We start from the raw sequence: 21,575 nt of genomic DNA on the forward strand, positions 1-21,575 counted from the left end.
CTCTTTACAGACAATATCAAAATACCTCTCTGTAGACCCATATATTCCATGTGCCTAGTAAAGTTTCTTTCTAAGATTAATCCAATACCTTCTGTATTCCTCATTCACAATATCACTGACTTTTGTTGGAGACTAATAACTTGAAGAGGACCCTCTGTCTAAGCCCAGCCCTGAATGCAGCTCTGATTATTCTGTGCGACAACCAATGCAGCATGAGATGTATTATAAGGCATGACCATATTTGCATTTTGGAGTGAAGTCATTACAAGAAAAAAAAAAAAAGTGGTAGGGTTGCAGAGGCCCTTTCCACATATCTGGGAGGTTTTGGACCCATTTCATCCCATGTTGGCCAGGTGGGTTGGGACTTCAGCCTACTGGGTGAGGCAAATACCTAGGAGATAAGACAAGCTCCCACTGCATAAGATGAAATGAAATACCAAAATAGGGAAGATTCACCCATAGCCCTCGAATACTCTAATAGCATTGGGAGAAAGGAGCAAGAAGAAAAGAAAAATAAGGTAGGTTAGAGACCAGTCGACAGATAATATAACACATATATATATATATTACATGAAGTAAAGCATGATCCAACATCAGGTACCTCAAGTTTGCCACTCCCATACTCACTTTAGTGTGTATGGGAGTATTCACTTTTTCTTTCTTTTAATTAAAAAATTAAATTTAATATCTATTTAAATATTAAATTTAATTTTTGTTATAATAATTAACCAGTTGAAAATAATACATCATTTTAAATACCTTATTTTTTTAACAGGTAATATTCTCTTGAATATTCATTTGAGTGCCTCTTTGCCCATAGAAAAAAAGGGAAGTAACAACATTCTCATTGTCTGTGTTCCTAATCCTCCAATAGATCCAAAACATCCTAATGCCAAAGAATCAACATCACTCCTCATAAGGGTTAGAACATCTGAAGATGCAGATGAATTACTTTCCAAACTTAATCAACATAAATCTTGAAAATTGATACAAGATAGTAAATCTGGCATATATATACATTCCTTATTTGATCAGGCAATATTTAACTCTGGCGATACTGGCCAGTATTTCTGTGTTTAGTCATAAAACAGGAAATACTTTGTTGGTTTGTAAACTCTATGGATGTAATACATTGCATTCAGTGGTATTTTCCTGATGTGAACAATGTGCAAATTTTATTTGTAAACAATAAATTAGATTCTTTGTTCTTGTTTTATTTGTCTTTAACAATATACGTCACATTCTTTTTGCTTTTAAATATTGATTTTTTTTTTTTTTTAAATTGAAATGCACATTTTGAGGGATTTTTAACAGACAAGAAGGAAAATAACTAGTTAAGTTTTTATAGATGTGTATTTAAAACATAATTTGAGAACTGCATGTGAAATAAGTAGTGCATTGATTTGTGATATATCATTGTATTATAAAAGAAAGGTAAAACTAGTACCTATTTTAAAAATCTGCTTACTCGTATGGTTATACTTTTTTTGTTGTTGTTGTATGCTTTTTTTTGTAGTATACTGAGAGCATGCCTCTTAGGAAATCGCAGTTACTTCATACGCATCTTTTATTTTTTACTTGGATAAAATTTGAAAATAAAAATTTGTCATGTATAATATGTTATTCAGCCCGGTTGGGAGGAAAAAACTTTCCACAACATGCATTCAGAGACAAACTTCCTGGTTTATGAAGTAGTTATAATAAAATAAAATAAAATAAAAACTCATTTATCAAAACTTTGTATTTTTATCATTTCCTAATATGTATCCTTAAAAGAGGTGCAAAATACTTGAATAGTAACAGTACTAAATAAGTTTACATCATTATTACTATTTTCCTATCAACAATTTTCTTCCCAGTTAATGTTATCTGTCTGGGCTCCATAGTGTTATATTTTGATCTTCTGCTTGGTGATTTTCTTTTTCTTACCCTTCTGTGGCATCAAAAACCTGTTGATTTGGCTGTAACAAATATGACCACATTGCCACCAATCGGTGAGAGTGATCATAGGGTCTTGATTTGGGAGGTGGCTAAAGGTGTAGAATTTTCAATTAAGACAGGGTACATGTGGAATTATCGGGCTGGAAAGTATGACAAGCTTAGGAGTTTGATTGGTTCAGTGCCATGGCATGTACTTATATCAGCCATTTCATGGCTGATATAAGAGGGCGAGTTTAAGTGAACTCGCCCTCTTATATCAGCTCCGCATTCTGAAATGCTAACAGTATTGGTTTTCTTTCTAATATCTTTAATTTTGGATTTTCAGAATTTCAATGGTTTTCTTTAGTCTTTGATCACTGATTCTAACTTAACTCTTATTTTTTCTTTAATGGCTCCCAAAATACCAGCCTTGCTTTTCTTGTCATTTGTTAACAAATTTGCCATTCTTTTACATAAAAAAAATGAAATATTTTATTTGTTCTATAGGTTCTCTATTGAGAATTCAGTCGATATTTTTAGTGTTCCTGTTTGTCTAGTTTTTTATTGCTGATTTTCCTGACAAATTCATTACAGCAGTTATTCAGTTTAGTTCAAGGATCCTGAAGACTGGATTTATTTAAAAGTTGTGCCATCATTTGTATGAAGGAAAGAATTGAGTTTTAATATCTCCAATTTTCATAGCAGGCCTTAATCCCACCAGCAGTATTTGTGGGTGACAAGGATGCCATTTGGTATAGTCTTTTCAGCCAAAGGTAGCTGTTTTCATGGAAGTGACAGGGTTTTTCATCCTGCAATGTGGATAAATTAGCCACAGAATTGTTAAATTCATTTGTTGAATATGCAAATTTTTTTTGTTGTGTCTGTAGAATGAAAGGCAAATGAAAAATGTCAGAAAAGAATTGACTACTACTTGGGTCATTGAACTTCAAAATACACACTTCTCAGTTATTGCAATTCTTGAGTAATCTGAAACTGTGGAAGTGTTCCAAGACAGAGAGAGAAAAGCAGCAGCAAATGTTCTTGCACAAAAAAAGAAAATGATAACTTATACCTGTATCTTCAACTATGCTTTATTGCAAGTATATCATTCAAATTCCTGACATTTACCCTAAAGTAAAGGGAGTACAAATCAGGAATTTCATGATGATATACTTGCAGGAATTTATATCCATAATACCCTGTACAAGATATTATGATAGTACTACATGAAAAATTTACATCACTACTAACTTCCCATCTACAATTTTCTCTAAATCAATCTGTTATCTGTCAAGACATCAGCATTATCAGATCTTATATTTCTGTCTTTTAAGACACTTTTTACTGTATCAATCCACCTATATCTTGTCTTTTGGTCTTTTTCCTGCCAACCTGATAGAGAACACTTGTTTTGCTAATCATTACTCCTATTCTGTTTAAGTGACCATACCACCTGAGATTAGCTTTGCTAATACATTCATGGATACTAACAATGTCAAGTTCTTTCCTAATATCCACATTTCTAATATGATATTGCCATTGATGCTATCTGTTCATGCCCCTAATCTTTTTCAGGACTCCCATATCTGTGGTCTCTACTCTTTGGTCCAGTATTTTATTTCTAAACCCAGCTCTCAGATAATTAAAGTGGTTTGAACACTATTGTATATAGCTAATTTAGTGTTTTGACTAATTTCTCTCTTATTCAATATAAATTTATTCAGCTGAATTCCTACCATACTGGCTTTGTTGATTCTGTTGTCTATTTCCATATTTAATTTACTAGTGTCACTAAAATGTATGCCTAAGTAGCTGAAACGTTTTACTTGTTCTATAGGTTCTCCATTCACATTGCAGCTGATATTGTCAGTGTTTATGCCTATTTCATTGTATTTGTCTTGTTATTGGTGATTTTCATACAAAATTTGTTAAAACAGTTATTCAATTTAGTTGGAACCATGCAGATTTGTATTGGATTTATTTAAAAGTATAACATCATCTGCATAAATTAAAGAGCTAAGATTAACATCTCCAATTTTGATATCAGTTTAATACTGCTTTCCTTCATAATGTGATCCATATAGATAATGAATAACAAACCATCTTCCTGTACCTCCTTTTATTCTAATTGCTGTCTTACAACTAAAAGACTAAGTATTGCTTCATATAATGTCCCATTGACAGCACATAACTGTAGCGTTTTGAATAGCTTTTCTCTTGGCACCTTGTCATATGCGTTTTGCAGGTCTACAAAACTTAAATACAGATCTTTGTTATATTTCCACGATTTCTCAACTATTTATTGAAAAATAAAAATGATCCTGACAGCCTATTTGGCCTGAATCTATCTTGCTCTTCCCTTTCACAATCCTTCTCAACCGTTTCTCAAGTATAATTGCATGAATCTTATCAGGAACACTCAGTAGGGAAATACCTCTTTAATTCTCAAATTCACTTTTATTTCCCTTTTTGTATATGATATATGAGAGCTCTACTCTAATCATCTGGAATTCATCTCTTCTGAACTATGCAGTGCAGCCATTGCAAGACTTTTATACCTCCATACTTGAGCATTTCTGGTCAAACATAATCTACTCCCACTACTTTTCCACATTTCAGGCTTTTGATGCTTTTTCTACTTCAAGTGTGAATATGTAATAATGATTGCATGCCTGTTGAGTGTTTTTTACCACTGTGCTGTCACTGCTTGTTTCATTTAGCAATTTTTCGAAGTAATTACTCCATACATCAAGGATATCTTTTTCTCTAGTTTTCATGTCACCTTTATCATTTCTTCTAATCCCTTTTACAGCACTCTTTCCTCTGTTTCTGAGCTTTTTCAACAGCCTCTGGCATATCTTCCACCTTACATTTATTTTCTATGTTCTTATCAAATTCTTCCTATGACTTGTTTAGCTAGTTTTACAGTGTTTAGTTTTCTTACATTTGTCTCTGTATTCTCTAAGAGCACAAGCTGACTTATTTGCCAGGAACTTTTGCTATGCTTCCTTCTTTTCCTTCACTGCCTCTTAAACTTCCTGTGTCCACCATGGAATTCTGATTTTTCTTACAGACAATCTTGCCATATGCCTCTCTGGCTGCATCAATCAATGTTTTCTTCAGGGCTTGCCAATTCTCCAGGGTTTGGTTCCTATTCTCACTCTTTCATTTTTTCTTGGATAATATTTGTGTATTTTAGTCTACAGTTCACATCTGAGAACTGCTCAATTTTTATTTGTTTTTAAAACTTTTTTACATGTTTTGCTTTTCAGTATGAAATTCAATTTTATCCTGTCAGTTGCTTTCTCTAAAGCCTCGGAAAAATTCCTCTACCTTTGCAGAAGCTTCTGCACTTCTGCAAAGGTAGAGGATCACCATTTAGTCCTGATATTTGCTAAGGACTAAATGGTGATCACTTCCAATTTCAAATCCTGTGTACACTCTAGTGTTCCGCACCAGTATGGAAAACGTCACTATCAACAATGACATAGTGAGACTTTTCTTATTCCTTGCCTCTTCTCTCCATGTGAATTTATGCACATTTTTATGTGGAAACATGGTGTTAGCAATAACTAATCCATGTCCAGAAGGCATTTATCATTATTATTAGCTTTTCGCTTTTCTCCAGATTTTCCTAAAACATTTCTGTATGTTTGGTAATCATTTCCTACTCTGCTGTTTAAATCCCTAACAAGTACCAATTTTTCATTGTGTCAGTTGCTTTCTCTAAAAGCCTCAAAAAAAAATTCCTCCACTTCTACCTTAGCAGAAGCTTCTGTGAGATCATAGGCACCAGTGCCATATTTAGGTATACGCCCCAGGCCTATAGTGGCAAATTTTGAGGCGCGGCGGAAATTTCCAGGCTCTCATTTTTGTAATTATATAACATGTTCCTTAAATGCTGCATCTACTCACAAGTACAGAAATATTTATCTTTTTCTCGTAAGTTTAGTCTGCAAGCATATTGGCTTGTAATCAGATTCTGCATAACTATACAGACCAACACACATGCACGGAAAGCTACTGTATTGTTGTTGTTAGTGATTTTGGTCCCTTTCTTGCTGAGCACATTACCAAACGCAGGAAAAAAGGAAAAGATTTTGTTTCCTATCTTTCCTTTGCCACGTATGAGGAATTTATTAAAATGATGGGCAAGAAAGTAATCAAATTTATTCTGGAAGAAATTAAAATAGCTAAGTACTATTCCATAAGTGTTAACTCAATACCAGACTTGTCTCATGTTGATCAGCTGTCCTTCATTGTACGATATGTGAAAGAACATGGAACTCCTGTGGAGCATTTCTTGCGTTTCATTCTTAGCGTAAGTCACAAATCTGAAGAGTTACAAGAGGCAGTTTTGACTACTAGGCGAGCTTGGAATTGATGTAGCAAATTGCAGAGGGCAGGCATGTCATAATGCTAGTAAGGTCAGGCAAGTACACAAGACTGCAAGCAAGAATTCTTTCAATAAATCCATTGGCAGAATTCACATCGTGCGCTGGATATTCTCTGTCTCTGGTACTTGTGCTGCCGAATCCTGTCCGTATTCTTTTGATGTCCTTCAGAAACTACGTATTTTTCACATCTTCAATACATTGGTGGAGTGTTCTAAGAAAGCACGTGGAAATTTCTGCAAAAGAAATCAAACGTCCTTCGCTTACTCGTTGGTCAGCTCGTGATGATGCCGCACAAAGTGGAATTTCCGTAGCCAAGTACTATTCCATGAGAAAATGACACCACCCAGAAGAAAGTTACGCGATGTGAAGCAAGTGGGATTCTACGGCAACTTCAGCCGCTGGAGGTTGGGATCGTGACCTGTCTATGGACAGGTCATGAGGGGCGGCACTTTCTGCGGGCCTAGGGACGGGAAATACCTAGATAAATATACGCCACTAATAGGCACAAATAAGTCCCATTGTCCAGTTCCTCATTCTGATATTTGCCCACAACACTCTACTTGATACTGCCTGCCAGTCAAGAAGATTAGTGTCGAATACTAAAAAATTGAAAATTGAATTTAATACTGAAAAGAAGAGCATGTAAGAAAGTTTTAAAGTGAATAAAAGTTGAGCAGCTCTCGGATGTGAAATGTAGACGAAAATACACAAACATCATTGATGAAAAATGAGTCAGAACAGGAACCAAACCTTGGAGATTCAGTGGCAAGCCCTGAAGAAAACATTGATTGATTCAGCCAGAGAGGCATGTGGTGAGGTCTATAAGGATAAAAAAAAATCAGAACTCTATGGTGGACACAGGAAGTTAAAGAGACAGTGAAAGAAAAGAAGAAAACATATCAAAAGTTCCTGGAAAGCTTGTGCCCTCAGAGATGTCAGAAAAGTGAAGCACTGTAAAACTAGCTAAACAAAAGTTGGAGGAATTTGGTAAGAGCCTAGGAAATAAACCTCAAGAAGACGGCAAGATATTCTGGAGGTTGTTGAAGAAGATAAAAAATGGAGGAAAGAGTGCTGTAAAAGGAATTAGAGATGGCATGAAAACAGGAGAAAAAATATCCTTGAAGTATGAGTAATTCAAAAAATTGCTAAATGAAACAAGCAGTGATGACAGCAATGTGGTAAAAAAATCAGTGACCGAGCATGCATTCATGAATACATATCCATACTTGAAATAGAAAAGGTCATCAAAAGCCTGAAATGTGGAAAGGCAGCAGGAGTAGATAATATTCAACCAGAAATGCTCAAGTATGGAGGTATAAAAGTTAAATGGCTGCACTGCATAGTTCAAAAGGCCTGGACATAGGGACGAATTCCAGATGATTGGAGTAGAGCTCTCAGTACTCGTATATAAAAAAGGAAATAAAACTGAATGTGAGAATTACAGACGTATTTCTCTACCGAGATTTCCTGGTAAGATATATGCAAGTACACTTGAGAAATGGTTGAGAAGGATTCTGGAAGAGAATCTTTGTGAAGAACAAGGTGAATTCAGGACAAATAGAAGTTGTCAGGATCAGATTTTCACTTTACGACAGATAGTTGAGAAATCATGGGAGTATGACAAGATCTGTACTTTGTAATCTGGAAAAGGCATATGACAAGGTGCCAAGAGAAAACCTATTCGAAACGCTTCAGTTATATGGTGTCAATGGGACATTATATCAAGCAATAGTTTGTCATTATTTGAGTTGAAAGTCGGCAGTTAGAATTGAAGGAAGTACAGGAAAGTGGTGTAATGCTAAATCTGGTGTCAGAAAAGGATGTAGTTATTCATTTTCTATATGGATCACATTATGAAGGAAAGCGGTATTAAACCTGATATCAAAATTGGAGGTATTAATCTCAGCTCTTTGTTTTATGCAGATGATGTCGTACTTCTAAATAAATCTGCTACAAGTCTGCAAGATTCCCTGACTAAATTGAATAATTGTTGGAATAGATGTGGTATGAAGGTCAACATTAAAAAGACAAAGACAATGAAAATATCAACTGCAATGTGAATGGAGAACCTATAGAACAAGTAAAACATTTCAGCTACTTAGGCATACATTTTAATGAAGATGGAAATAGACAAGAATAATCACCAAAGCTATTATCGTAGGAAGTCAACTGAATAAATTTATATGGAATAAGAGAGAAATTTGCCAAAACATTAAATTAGCTGTATACAAGACAGTATTCAAACCAATTTTAACTTATGGATCTGAGAGCTGGGTCAGAAGTAAAACATTTGACCAAAGACTACAGATATGAGAATCCTGAGAAAGATTATTGGCATGAACAGATAGCAACAAATGGCGATATCATATTAAAAATGAGGTTATTAGGAAAGACCTTGACATTGTCATCATCCAGGAATGCGTTTGCAGACCTAAGCTGAGGTGGTATGGTCACTTAAACAGAATGGGAGAGGAAAGATTAGCAAAACAAGTTGGCAGGGAAAAGATCCAGAGGAAGACCAAGATATAGGTGGATTGATATAGTAAAAAGTGTCTTAGAAGATAGAATTATAAAATCTGATAATGTTGGAGTCTTAACATGTTGCAGACTGATTTGGAGGAAAATTGTAGATAGGAAGTTAGTAATGGTGTGATTTTTGATGTACTATCATGCTGTACACCCTTTGAGGGTATATATCAGGAAGTTGATGATGATGATACTATAGCTACTCCTGTTTTTCCCTGAATTGTTATTGCCTGAATACGACATTTTGTATTCATTGCTTAGAAAAATCCTCACTAATTTTATTTTTTTTATTTCAGTCACTCGTATTATGTCCATGTAGCACTTATCCAATTCTTCTGCTAGTTCCATTTCTTTGCCATTCACGCTTCTTATGTTGATAGTAACAAGTCGTATTATGTCCATCTAGTACTTATCCAATTCTTCTGCTAGTCTCATTTCTTTGCCATTCACACTTCTTATGTTGATTCTACCAACCTTGAACTGTGGTGATATCAAGTTGGGGTAGGGCCGATTTTATCATTAGGCGAAACTAGGCAATCACCTATGGGCGCCAGATTTTGCTACATATAAAACTAACAGGAACTCCTGTATTCCATAAAATTCATATATGTAAGCGTACCATTTCTTTGCTGGACATACACGTCCAGCAAACCTGGATAATATTCTGTCCACCAAGAACATTTTCTTCACTTCATATTGTATCACTATGGAAGATCAATGTCACTATCAATTTTTGGCTAATTATTTTAATCAGCAATACATTTTAAAATTCTCCCAGAACTTGATTGAAGATAATTATTTTTGTCAAACAATTATTTTATAAATTCATGAAAATCCGAATCTAAAAATGAATACAGCCTCCATCTGTTCCAAATTAAATTTTCTTTTTTATTCATAATCTTAGTTCGAAGGTTAGTTCACAGATTGCGCGAAGGTTCGCACTTTTAAATTTTGGTTTATAGAGAATCATGTAAATCTTGAATCATATGTAATGCATAATTTTTATAAACGTAATCTGTAGGTTTTTGCAATTCAACTTTCTTGGTTTCCTCCAATCACTCCCTACAAATCGAAATAAACGGCTGCTATGAAGTCAACTGATATGTACATATTTTCGGTATTATGCGGCAGTTTTGAAGTAGCGATATTTTCCCTGCACTTTATCCTTCGAAACATGTGTAGGTGCATACGTCAAAATGAAATTTTATTTCCAAAATTTTCATAACAGAATTAATTCGCCTTTAATGGCTAACTCCCCCCCCCCAAAAAAAAAAAAAATTATCACCACACACACACACACACAAAATATTGCTGGTAACATATGTGCACTTTCTTTTTGTTTGAATTCGTTATTTTTCCAGAGTAATTGTACTGTTGCAGTTTTAAGACAAAGGCGAAGAATCGCTGATAAAATACCATTGGATATAAATTTTTGATACTAAAAAGACTCGCAATCAGAAACCCCGAATAATGCAGTTTAACATCATTTGTTGTTCATTTAAAAAAAAAAATTAAAAAAAAAAAAAAAAAAACGTTCCTAAAATTGAAATGTGCGATTCATATAATTTTAATTTGCAAGATAAGAAAGCAAAATGACATATTTATTTCAATAAATGTTATTTAAAAAATATAAATATTTGACATAATATTTCCAATGTAAACAAACGTTTTGATTATTTATTTTCGCACACGTGAAATTCGTTTTATTTGGGAAGAGACAATAAATAAATAGTGCAGCAAAAAAAGGGGCAAATATCGTAGGGAGAAATTCCAAGTAATACAGTGCACATAAAGACAAAGACAATCCGTTAACGGCGGGGGGGGATAATTGCATTTTAACAGATAGAATGCTGATGAAGTTTTATCATCATTCTACAGTTTTATTAGGTCAAAGGGATTTTGAGTATATTTGCAAATAGATATATTCAACATAACTTAGCCAGTTTTGTTGTAAAAAGTGCCGCATTTGAAAAAATATTAGCCAAGAGAGTTGTGGCGAAGGCCATGGCATATCAAGATCTGTATGATCAATTAGAAACAAAGGAAGGACAGAGAAAAATTTACCAACTAGCGAAATGTAGAAATAAAGCAGCAAAGGACATCTTACATGTGAGGCAGATCAAAGACGCTGAAGGAAGAATATTATGGAGGGATGTGGACATAAGAAACAGATGGAGAATATACTTTGAGGGACTTGAATGAGGAAAATGCAAGGACTCACAGAAAAGATGGGCAGCCTTCTGAGGGGATGGTGCAGAACATCAGTAGAGTGGAAGTGACGGAGGCCATGAAGAGGATGAGGAATGGAAAATCAGTGGGCCCCGACAAGATTCCAGTGGAGGCATGGAAGGCACTGGGGGAAGAGGGAATTGACCTGCTGTGAGACCTGTTCATGAAAGTTTGCCAACAGGAAAATATACCCGAGGAATGGAGGGAAAGTACTCTTGTCCCCATCTATAAGGGTAAAGGGGATGCACAAGACTGTAAGAATTATAGAGGAATAAAGTTGATGTCCTACACAATGAAAATCCTAGAAAGGGTTCTTGATGGAAGAAGGTGGAGATTGCAAAGGAACAATTTGGCTTCATGCCTGGTAGATCAACGACAGATGCTATCTTTGGGTTACGGTAGATGATGGAAAAGTTTCGAGAGAAACGACGGGAGCTACATCTGGCATTTATTGATCTGGAGAAAACATACGATAGAGTGCCAAGGCAAGAAGTCTGGAGGTGTCTGAGGGAGAAGAAGGTACTGGAGAAATATGTCAGGTTAGTGTAGGAGATGTACAGAAATGTGAAGACAAGAGTTTCGTTCTGTCTGGGACAGACAGAAAGTTTTCAAGTAACAGTTGGCTTACATCAAGGGTCAGCATTAAGTCCGTTTCTGATTAACATTGTGATGGAGGTGATGACGGAGGAGGTGAGAGAAGATATACCTTGGACAATGTTGTATGCAGATGACATCTTGCTGTGTACAGATTCAAGAGAAGAAGTGAGAATTAAACTGGAAAGATGGAGAAAAGTACTGGAAGAGAGAGGTATGAGACTGAGCAGAAGTAAGACAGAGTATATGTGTTGCACAGTGGGCAGCGGCTAGGAGACAGATCTGGAGCTGGAAAGAAATGTCATCAGGAGGGTGAGGGACTTTAGATATTTAGGTTCAACAGTGGAAGAAGATGGAGGAGCTGAGAAGAAAGTGGGATGCAGGATACAAGCAGGTTGGAGGAACTGGAGGGAGATGGCTGGAGTGTTATGCGATAAAAGGGTGCCGATCAATCTGAAAGGCAAAATCTATAGGACAGTAGTGAGACCAGCTATGACGTATGCTATAGAAACTGTGGCCCTGAGGAAAAATAACATCAGCAGGATGGAAGTAGCAGAGATGAGAATGCTTAGGTGGATATGCGGTGTGACCAGAAAGGATAGTCTGAGAAATGACTATGTAAGGGGAATAGTGAAAGTTACGAACTTAGGAGCGAAGATACAGGAGGCAAGGTTGAGATGGTTTGGTCATGTGATGAGAAGGTAGGACGAATATGTGGGAAGAAGGGTCGTGCAGATGGATTTGCAAGGAAGGAGGAAGCGTGAGCGGCCAAAGAAGAGATGGAGGGAGCTGGTAGAATAGGACTCGAGGATGAATAACTTGGATGTGGTGACAGCCCAAGACAGGAGGATGTGGAGGAGACTTATCATCAACAGTGACCTCACTTAAGTGGGAGAAGCTGCAGAAGAAGAAGATTAGCAGCATAATAATAAAATAGCAAAATTTATAATGCTTCAGAATAACTTGATCATTTTGATAATACCAAAACAAGATGAGACACGTGTAGAAATATATTATTATTATTATTAAAACAAAATCAAGAATTACGGAAAGAAGTAAACACACTCAAATATCAAATGGAGCACATGCTACAAAAAGAAAGAAAAAAAAACTTCAAATTGAAGGAATAATGAAAGAAAATACATAAGACTTACGCAACATAATGCAACTGATCGGCAGCAAAATTGGAATTCAAATCGCAGCCACAGATATCACCTTTATTAACCAAGGCCCACAAAAAAACAAAGAGATACCACCACCAATCATCGCTCGTTTTACCAACAGAAGTCTGAGAGACTCCATTCTTACAGCAAGCAAGAAAACAAGGCCGACAACAACGATCCTAACTGATAAGAAACTCCCAACACCAATCTATATAACGGAACACTGGACTCCATACTTCAAAAATCTTTTATGCCAAGCAAGGAAGACAAAAACAGAAAAACTACAAGTTCCTGTGGACAAAGAATTCCCAGATATTTATGAGAAAGAATGAAAACACTTGAGTTTATATAATTACAAGTGAATCCGACTTACACAGCCTACCAATATAAAACACTAACTTTGCACATCCTTAAGAATAAGATTAGAACTCATTTAAAAACTATATAATAGAGATCTCAAACATAGGCGAACATATCCAGTCAGACAACATAAACTTCAAGGTCTTTGACTCTGAAGAAATGGTCAGACAACATTTCCACCAGTACCAACTTCATTATCATACACACAGACATAAGAAGTATAAAAAAACACTAGCTCACATTGATAACACAGCTCAATAATACCATGATTAACATCGATGCGCTAATACTGACCGAAGTTGCAATAAACGACACAGAAATTTACGCATACAACATAAATAATTACCAAACCTACAACTTATGTAGACCAAACAAAAGAGGAGGTGGCATTTATCAAAGAAAAATACAATGTGATTGATAAACAAACTCACTTCGAACATGCGGAAACACTAATTTTGGAAATCACAAATAACCACAGTAGTATCAAATACACAATATACAGACCCCCAGATAATAATCCACTCAGTTTTCTTCACGAGTTAGAAACATGGCTAAATGGCATCGAACCCCATACAGACTCATCCTAATAGGAGATATTAACATAAATACTCTTGACCACGCTTTTTTCAACCACTAACACATATCTAGATATACTAAGTCAGTACAACATAAACCCTACCATTAACTCCCCAACAAGAGAAGAAATACTCAATAACTCACTAACAAAATCATGCATTGATCATATCGACATACGGGCTCCCATCCATACATATACATCATCAGTAATTAACGTCGAAATTGCCGATCACTACTTTGTCTCAACTTCGTTTTATTACGTTTCCTACCCCCCCTCCCATCACTACAAAAGTCGACAAAACTCGATCATACTAAAGAGCATTGTCGATAACCAAGCAAAAAAATACAGACTGGAATTCCCTACTTAAAATAAATGATCCTGTAACATTATACGAAAATTTTCAACTAAAATTCACAGAAATATAAAAAAAAAAAAAAAAGCAACAAAACCTACATAAACGAGGCGACAAACAGACAACAACCATTGATAAATGACGACATACTAAATACTATTACTGTAAAAGAAAATCTATGGAAAAAACTTAAAAAGTCACCCAGTAACACATATTTACAAACCTTATACAAAAACACAAGAAATCAACTAACAACAAAAATTAAACTTAAAAAGTCACAGAGTAACACATATTTACAAACCTTATACAAAAACTCAAGAAATCAACTAACAACAAAAAGACGCTACTACTTCCAAAAATTCATGGAATATAACGACAACATTAAGCAAACATGGGCTACAATCAACGAATTAGTAACCCGAAAAAAAGAAAACTTCAGCACAAGATTTTATTGCAAAAAAGCTTCGGTCATGAGACAAACCAAGAGGAACTAGCAGACTCATTCAACCATGCATTCACAAACAACACCACACAACTCAAAAAAGACAAACTACCAACGATCAACAAAAAACTACCAACACAAAGTCAACAACAAACGATGTATTTTCCACCCGTAACAAAACAGGAACTGAAAGAAGCAATCCTACAACTAAAACCGAAGACCATTCCAGGAATAGACAAAATAAGATTCACGGACCTTATAACACACTTTGAGCAAATAAATCCAATACTTTTGAAACTCGTGAACATAACCGTGTAGTGGTTGAGACAGTTGTAGGTGTCCTCCCGCGATGGGTCTTCGGACTCCTTGGAGGTGTCATGAATAATAATAATAATAATATTCGACACAGGCATTATTCTACAACAACTAAAAACTGCAGTAATTACGCCAATAAAACACGGCAAAAGAAATTATACTCAGAACTACAGACCAATAGCTACACTACCAGTCACCTCAAAAAATCTAGAAAAAAAAAAAACACGCACCAGACTACAGAACTATTTACAGAAGTACATCATCATCTCACAAAACCAATACGGCTTTCAGAAAACAAAAAGCACCATTACTTTATTAGAAGACATCGCCAACACAGTAAACAAAGCTGTCGACAAAAACAAGTACGCCGTCCTTATACTGCTGGACCTAACCAAAGCATTTGATACACTCGAACATGACATACTACTCACCAAACTATACTCAATAAGTATAAGAGGAACTGCATACATGGTTCAAGAACTACCTCTCAAACAGAACACAAGTAACAAAAATAGGTACATGTCACAGTCGGGGTATACAAATAAAACATGGTGTAGTACCTCAAGGTGCCATATTATCACCCACTCTATTCAACATCCATAAGAAGTCAAATATTTCAATACGCAGATGACACTGCACTACTAGCAATCCACACAGACATTAACACAGCTCTCTGCAAATCACAACAAGACCTAAATGAAATCACAACATACTTCCACCAAAACGCAATTCTAATCAACGGCACCAAAACACAGATGTTGATAATACACAACCCAAGAATCATACGCCCCGCATCACTATCGATACATTGTCACACATACTGCTGCACTAACAACAAAAAATACCCCAATGTTCTGAAATCAAACCTGTAATACACGCAAAATATCTCGGTCTCTATATAGATTCCCACCTTAAATGGACAAAACATATAGAATACCTACACACCAAACTCCGGATCATCGCAGCAAAACTCTTCCAAGTTAAAGACATTATTCCATCCAACATAAAAAAAACTCCTATATCACGGTATCTGCGAATCTCTACTCAGATACGGAATAACAGTCTATACAAATACATCAAACAGCCACCTAACAAAATTAGAAACATTACACAGTAAACTCGTGTCAACAGGGATCTGGACACCTTACACGCAACAACCAATATCCGACAAGCACATGGCTATACACAGAATTCTGAGCATTAAAAACCTGAAACACTACATGACATTAACAAGGAATTACTTCAACATCACCTATCGAAACAACAGAGACACATATCGTATAAAACGACCTACAACAACTCTCTACATCCTTACACCCTTCAAAAACCATACGGTTCTTTTGTGAGATCACATCAGATACCCACGCAACTCAACAACCTACCAAGAAAGTTAAAACACGTAGATAACTACAGAACATTAAAAAACGAACTCTGGAAAATATACCAACAAAGTTAAGATACCATTAACACTAATATACACACATCACAAATCACTAATATACACTCACTATATATGCAATCACTAATATACACATCACAATGCCTACATCCCATACATAAACAGTAGCAACAACATAAATAGTGAAGGCTAAATCCCACTCTCTTCATAAAAGCTAAACTAAGCTTCAAAGTAGGTGGGATTAACTTGCCTCACTCATCGACAAGTAATCCTTATAAACAAATGCAGAAATTTGTTTGTATAATCACTCTTTCTCAAACTTTGAAAGAAAAAAAAATTGTACAAAAATTCTGTATAATCTTCATTGTTAATATTAGAAGAACATGTGTTGTAAATACATAATATAAAGGCATAAAAGTAATATTAAAAATTGTAATTGAAATCCAATGTAGAAAATGCAGCACTTAGTACTGAACTCTGTAAAATTATAAGGTGCAATGTCACACAAGATGTTTATTGTATGTATAAATATTTTAGCAATCAATAAATTATCATTATTATTATTATTGAAAAAAAAAAGAATCCTTTTAATTATGAACTCTATAAAGATATATTTAATAAATTGGTTGTATTTTTGTGTTTTTAATTAAATAAAGTAGTTTCATTTTGTCACAGATGGTTTTCGCTTCTGAACTACCTTGGACTATTGCTCTTATCAATATTACTAAATTCCAATCTCCTTCTCTGGAAATTTTCTCTTACTAAATGTTTGACTTGTGTTGACCAATTACTGACTTAGCAGTTTAATCCAGAAATTAAATATATGGTCAGTTTAATCCATAACGTTCTTAAGAATATTTCACCCTGTGATTTCCCAGAATCTTGTTAGGAAAGAACAGATCGCTGAGTATTGAACTTGCGATCATTTTGAAACACGTTTCTGACACAACAGAGGTTTTTTTTGTGTGTGCTGCTGCTATTTGTATTAATTAGTGGATAAGAGCAGTTTCTATATCACATAAACAGAGCATTTGATTTTCAAGTTTATTATTATTTATAAATTAAATTGATTTTTCAGTTCATTTTTTGTGCATCAAGATTCTAGTTATTTTAGGGTATAAAATGTCAAGTAAAAAAGTAGATGTTAGCGAGCATAGCAAGTTATCGTTACTATTGATTGCTTCTTCTATATATATATATATATATATATATATATATAATCTATAATGTCATCATAATTAATAGAGAAAAAAAACTTTTAGTTATTGATTTTTTTAAATTTAAATTTGAACTGATTTATTTTTATCCTTTTTTTTTAAATGCAAATATATGTATACCAATGTTGTATTGTGTTATTAAAATTAGTTATCATGGAAATGTTGACTTTTATTTCAATTAAAAAGTGCTTATTTTTGAGGCCTCATAATGATGTTGCGCCTCGGGTCTCCAAAAGTATAAATGCGGGCCCTGGACACTGCCTGTTTGTAATGCTAGCGGTGAATGCTCGTTTTCTGTACTTAAACAAAGCATTAAAAATATTTACACAATTCGTTAAGTCAGATGCATTTGAGAAATTTGTCAATTATGCTTATAGAAAACGATATTGTTGAATTATTAGATTATAAATGTATGATAGATAAGTTATATAGTTATAACTTATAAGGTATATATAATTGATAAATACTTCATTAAGTAAATGTATAAAAATTTATCTGTGAATTACTGAATAGTTTAAACTCCATATTTTTTATAATTAAGTTTATTTTTATTTATAAATATTTCAGTTACTGGATTTTGAAAATGGATAAAAAGAAATCGGGTTTTCAATATCGCAAACGTAAAGCGGAAAAGGAAGAAATTTTGAAAAAACAAGAAGGTGCATTTTTAAAATATCTTTGCCGAGAAGATCGTAATCGCATACAAGAAGATCTTCAAGATTATCCGTTGGATAATTCGTCTATAGTTTCGATTAATGAATTGGAGGAGAATTCTACAGATACCAAAAATTGGATTAAAACATCGAAGGAGAAAATTTAAATTAAAAACAAATTTAAATTATAATGATCCAGCAACTTGGTGTCCTGTAAAATTTTCCAATATCAATCAATTACGTCAACTATTAGTTGAACATGGACCTGAACAGATTCATAATTTTGATTTTCCGAATGATAATAATAATAGAAGATTTTCAATGACTCATTATACTCGAAGACTATTTAACGGCGAGACAATGCAGCGTTTGTGGTTATTGTATTCAAAATCCACGGAGTCTGCATTTTGCTTCTGCTGTTTATTATTTGATCAATGGCGGATTAACCTTTCTGATTCTGGATTGAGAGACTGGAAAAATGCTTCTTCTATTTTAGCTGCGCCAAAGACACGTTGAAAATTACCATAAGTGGAAAGAATTAGAAATTCGAATAAAAGAAAAGAAAACCATTGATGAAGAGAACTTGCTAGTTATTAGAAAAGAGGAGAAACATTGAGTGCAAGTATTACAACGACTCTTTGCTTTAGTTCAGACGTTAGCTATTCAAAATTTATCATTTCGAGGAACAAATGAGACATTGTTTTCGCATGGAAACGGAATTTTTTTTGAAACTTGTCGAATTTCTAGCCAAGTTTGATCCAATAATGAATGAACAGCTTCGAAGAATAAAAGATAAAGATACATATGTGCATTATCTTGGAAAAGATATTCAAAATGAAATAATAAACATCTTCGCCAATGCGATAAAAAAGAAATTTTAGAATCTATTGTTGGTGCAAAATATTTTTCCATAATTATTGACTGTACGTCCGACATTGGTGACATGGAACAAATGAGTATAATACTTCGATTCGTAGACACTAGTAATATCACGATTTCTATAAAAGAACACTTTTTGGGATTTATAGAAATAACAACTACCACTGGAGAATTTTTTTCAAATGAAATACTAGGAACTCTAGACAAATTTTCATTACCAATACAAGATTTACGAGGTCAAGGATACGATAACGCCAGTAATATGAAAGGTGATGTAAAAGGTGTGCAGCGACGAATTTCAAATATTAACCCGAGAGCAATGTAGTTCACATTAATTAAATTTAGTAGTGAATTGCACTGCTAATACTTTAGATGCCACATCATTTTTTGACGCGGTACATCGTCTATATGTATTTTTTTCCCGGTTCGACTCGTCGATGGGAATACCTCAAAAGACACATAAGTAATTTTACACTCAAACCAGTCTGTGATACGCGATGGGAGAGTCGAATTGACTCATTAAAGCCCCTAAGATATAATTTGTACGATGTTTACGAAGCACTGCACGAAATATCTCAAGATGATAGTTTATGTGGATTAAGTGGAAATACCATGAAATTATTTGCAAGTAGTCTTCTTAAAACTTTAAGGAAGTTCAAATTTATCGCATCCTTAGTAATGTGGTATAATATACTTTTTGAAATAAACTTTGCAAGTAAACAACTTCAGAATACAAGCCTTGATATAAATGGTGCCATAAATTGTATTAATGATACAAAGAATTTCTTAATGAAAATCCGAAATGAGGATGAATTTGAAAAGATGTTAACAGATGCGGAAAAAATCGCTGAGGTCTTAGGTGTAACGCCTAATTTTGAACAAGAAACAGTTAGACTTAGAGAAAAAAAAAAGAAAGAAACAATTTGTGTATGAAGCAGAGGATGAATTCATAACAGATTTTAAACAAAAATTTAAGGTAGATTTTTATTTTTCAATTATTGATACCGCAATTACATCTGTAGATGGAAAATTCCAGCACATGTCTACAATTAACAAAAAGTTTGGTTTTCTTTTAAATATATATGAATTTCAAAAAATTACTTCAGCAGACCTGCTTAAAAAATGTTTGATATATTGGAATATTATTTAACACATGATAATTCTAGAGATATTGACGGAACAGATTTATGTAGTGAATTACAAATAATAGCAAGGCGAATTCCATAAAATACTTCCTCATTAGATGTCCTGTCATCAGGGCCGACGGAAGCGGCCATGCGGGCGCCGCCGCCAAGGAGTGGTTCATGAGTTAATTTTTAAGAAACAAAATTTTTATCATAAAAACAAAAAATTCTTAGAATGATCAATGTTAAAATAAATAAGGCCGGATACACCGAATAAAAATTTTTAAAAAAAAATGTATATTGCCGCCTCTTTGATCAGCCGGCTGTTTACAATTTGCAGCTAGAGCAGGCTAAATGCTTGCCTGCAGAATGTTGTGTCTACTGCGATCTATCTAAAGTGAAACGATGAACGGTTTTTATGCACAGAAACAAATTTTCGTACAAAACATTTGTTACTAGTTAACCAGTCATATGGTAAGCATCTCAGTAGGCTACTGACAGTAGCGCAGTGCCGACTATTATTTCGTCTCTGTGTCGTGTTGTGTAATAATTTCTTGTGGAAAATAGAAATGGAATCAAAAATTTTAAAAAACGTTATTCGGTGCACAAAATCGTAAGCGTCATGCTGCGAAAGAAGCAGATATTAAGAAACAAACTGGGGGCTCTTAATAAATTTGTTAAAATATTAAAATATTCTGATACAGATTGTAACCAACTCGATAAATCAGAAATCAGAGTTGAAGAACCGTACACATCATCAAGTTTTCATGAAAGTATTATTGCAACTATTGAACATGATTTAAGTGAAAAATAATTAGGATTTAGTCAACTACGACAAGATTTAGTTGTAGTTGACCACGAAACTAACACATTGCTAGTCTCTGTAAATTTAGAAGATCCAGGTGAACGGGGAAATATTGATGAAAAATTACGAGCTGTTTTAACTGAAATGGAGCCTGTTCAAAAGAAAAATATAATATATCCCAGAGATACATATGGTCGTAAATTTGGCGACACGTATTATAATAGAAAAATTGAAAACGGGAGCTCGTGCCAAGAACATGGCTCATTTATTCCGAAACTTTAAATTCTGTTTTTTGCTTTTGTTGCAAACTTGTCGCACCTACTAAATCAACTGAATCACCTACTGAGTCTTGTAGAAGGTTATAACGATTGGAGAAATGTAAGTACAACTTTACATAGACATGAGACTAGTTTAACTCACATGAAAAATTTCTTTAAATGGAAGGAACTTGATAAAAATTTAAAAAAACAAAACTACTATTGATTTCCAGACTCAAAGCACGTATGAAATGGAAAAGAAACATTGGACGAGTGTTTTAGAACGCTTGATTGAAATTATAAAATTCCTTGGTAGTCGAAATTTAGCTTTTCGCGGATCATCTGATAAATTATATGAAAGGAGTA

General features: G+C 34.3%; 1 protein-coding gene across 1 annotated transcript in view; it reads left to right on the top strand.

Moving 5' to 3' along the window:
• The window catches only part of Nup50 (nuclear pore complex protein Nup50), a 135,006-nt gene extending 133,794 nt beyond the window's left edge, over positions 1 to 1,212 (top strand). The window contains exon 7 of the mRNA XM_090414331.1: positions 776 to 1,212. Within this exon, the coding sequence (XP_090270457.1) occupies positions 776 to 981 (206 nt within the window). The 3' untranslated portion in view covers positions 982 to 1,212. The remainder of the gene's footprint in view (positions 1 to 775) is intronic.
• The last annotated feature ends 20,363 nt before the right edge of the window (positions 1,213 to 21,575 follow it).

Source organism: Typopeltis vanoorti, chromosome 25, assembly GCF_054136105.1.
Source record: "Typopeltis vanoorti isolate ZY-2024b chromosome 25, IOZ_Tvanoo_1.0, whole genome shotgun sequence".
NCBI classification, from domain to species: Eukaryota; Metazoa; Arthropoda; class Arachnida; order Uropygi; family Thelyphonidae; genus Typopeltis; species Typopeltis vanoorti.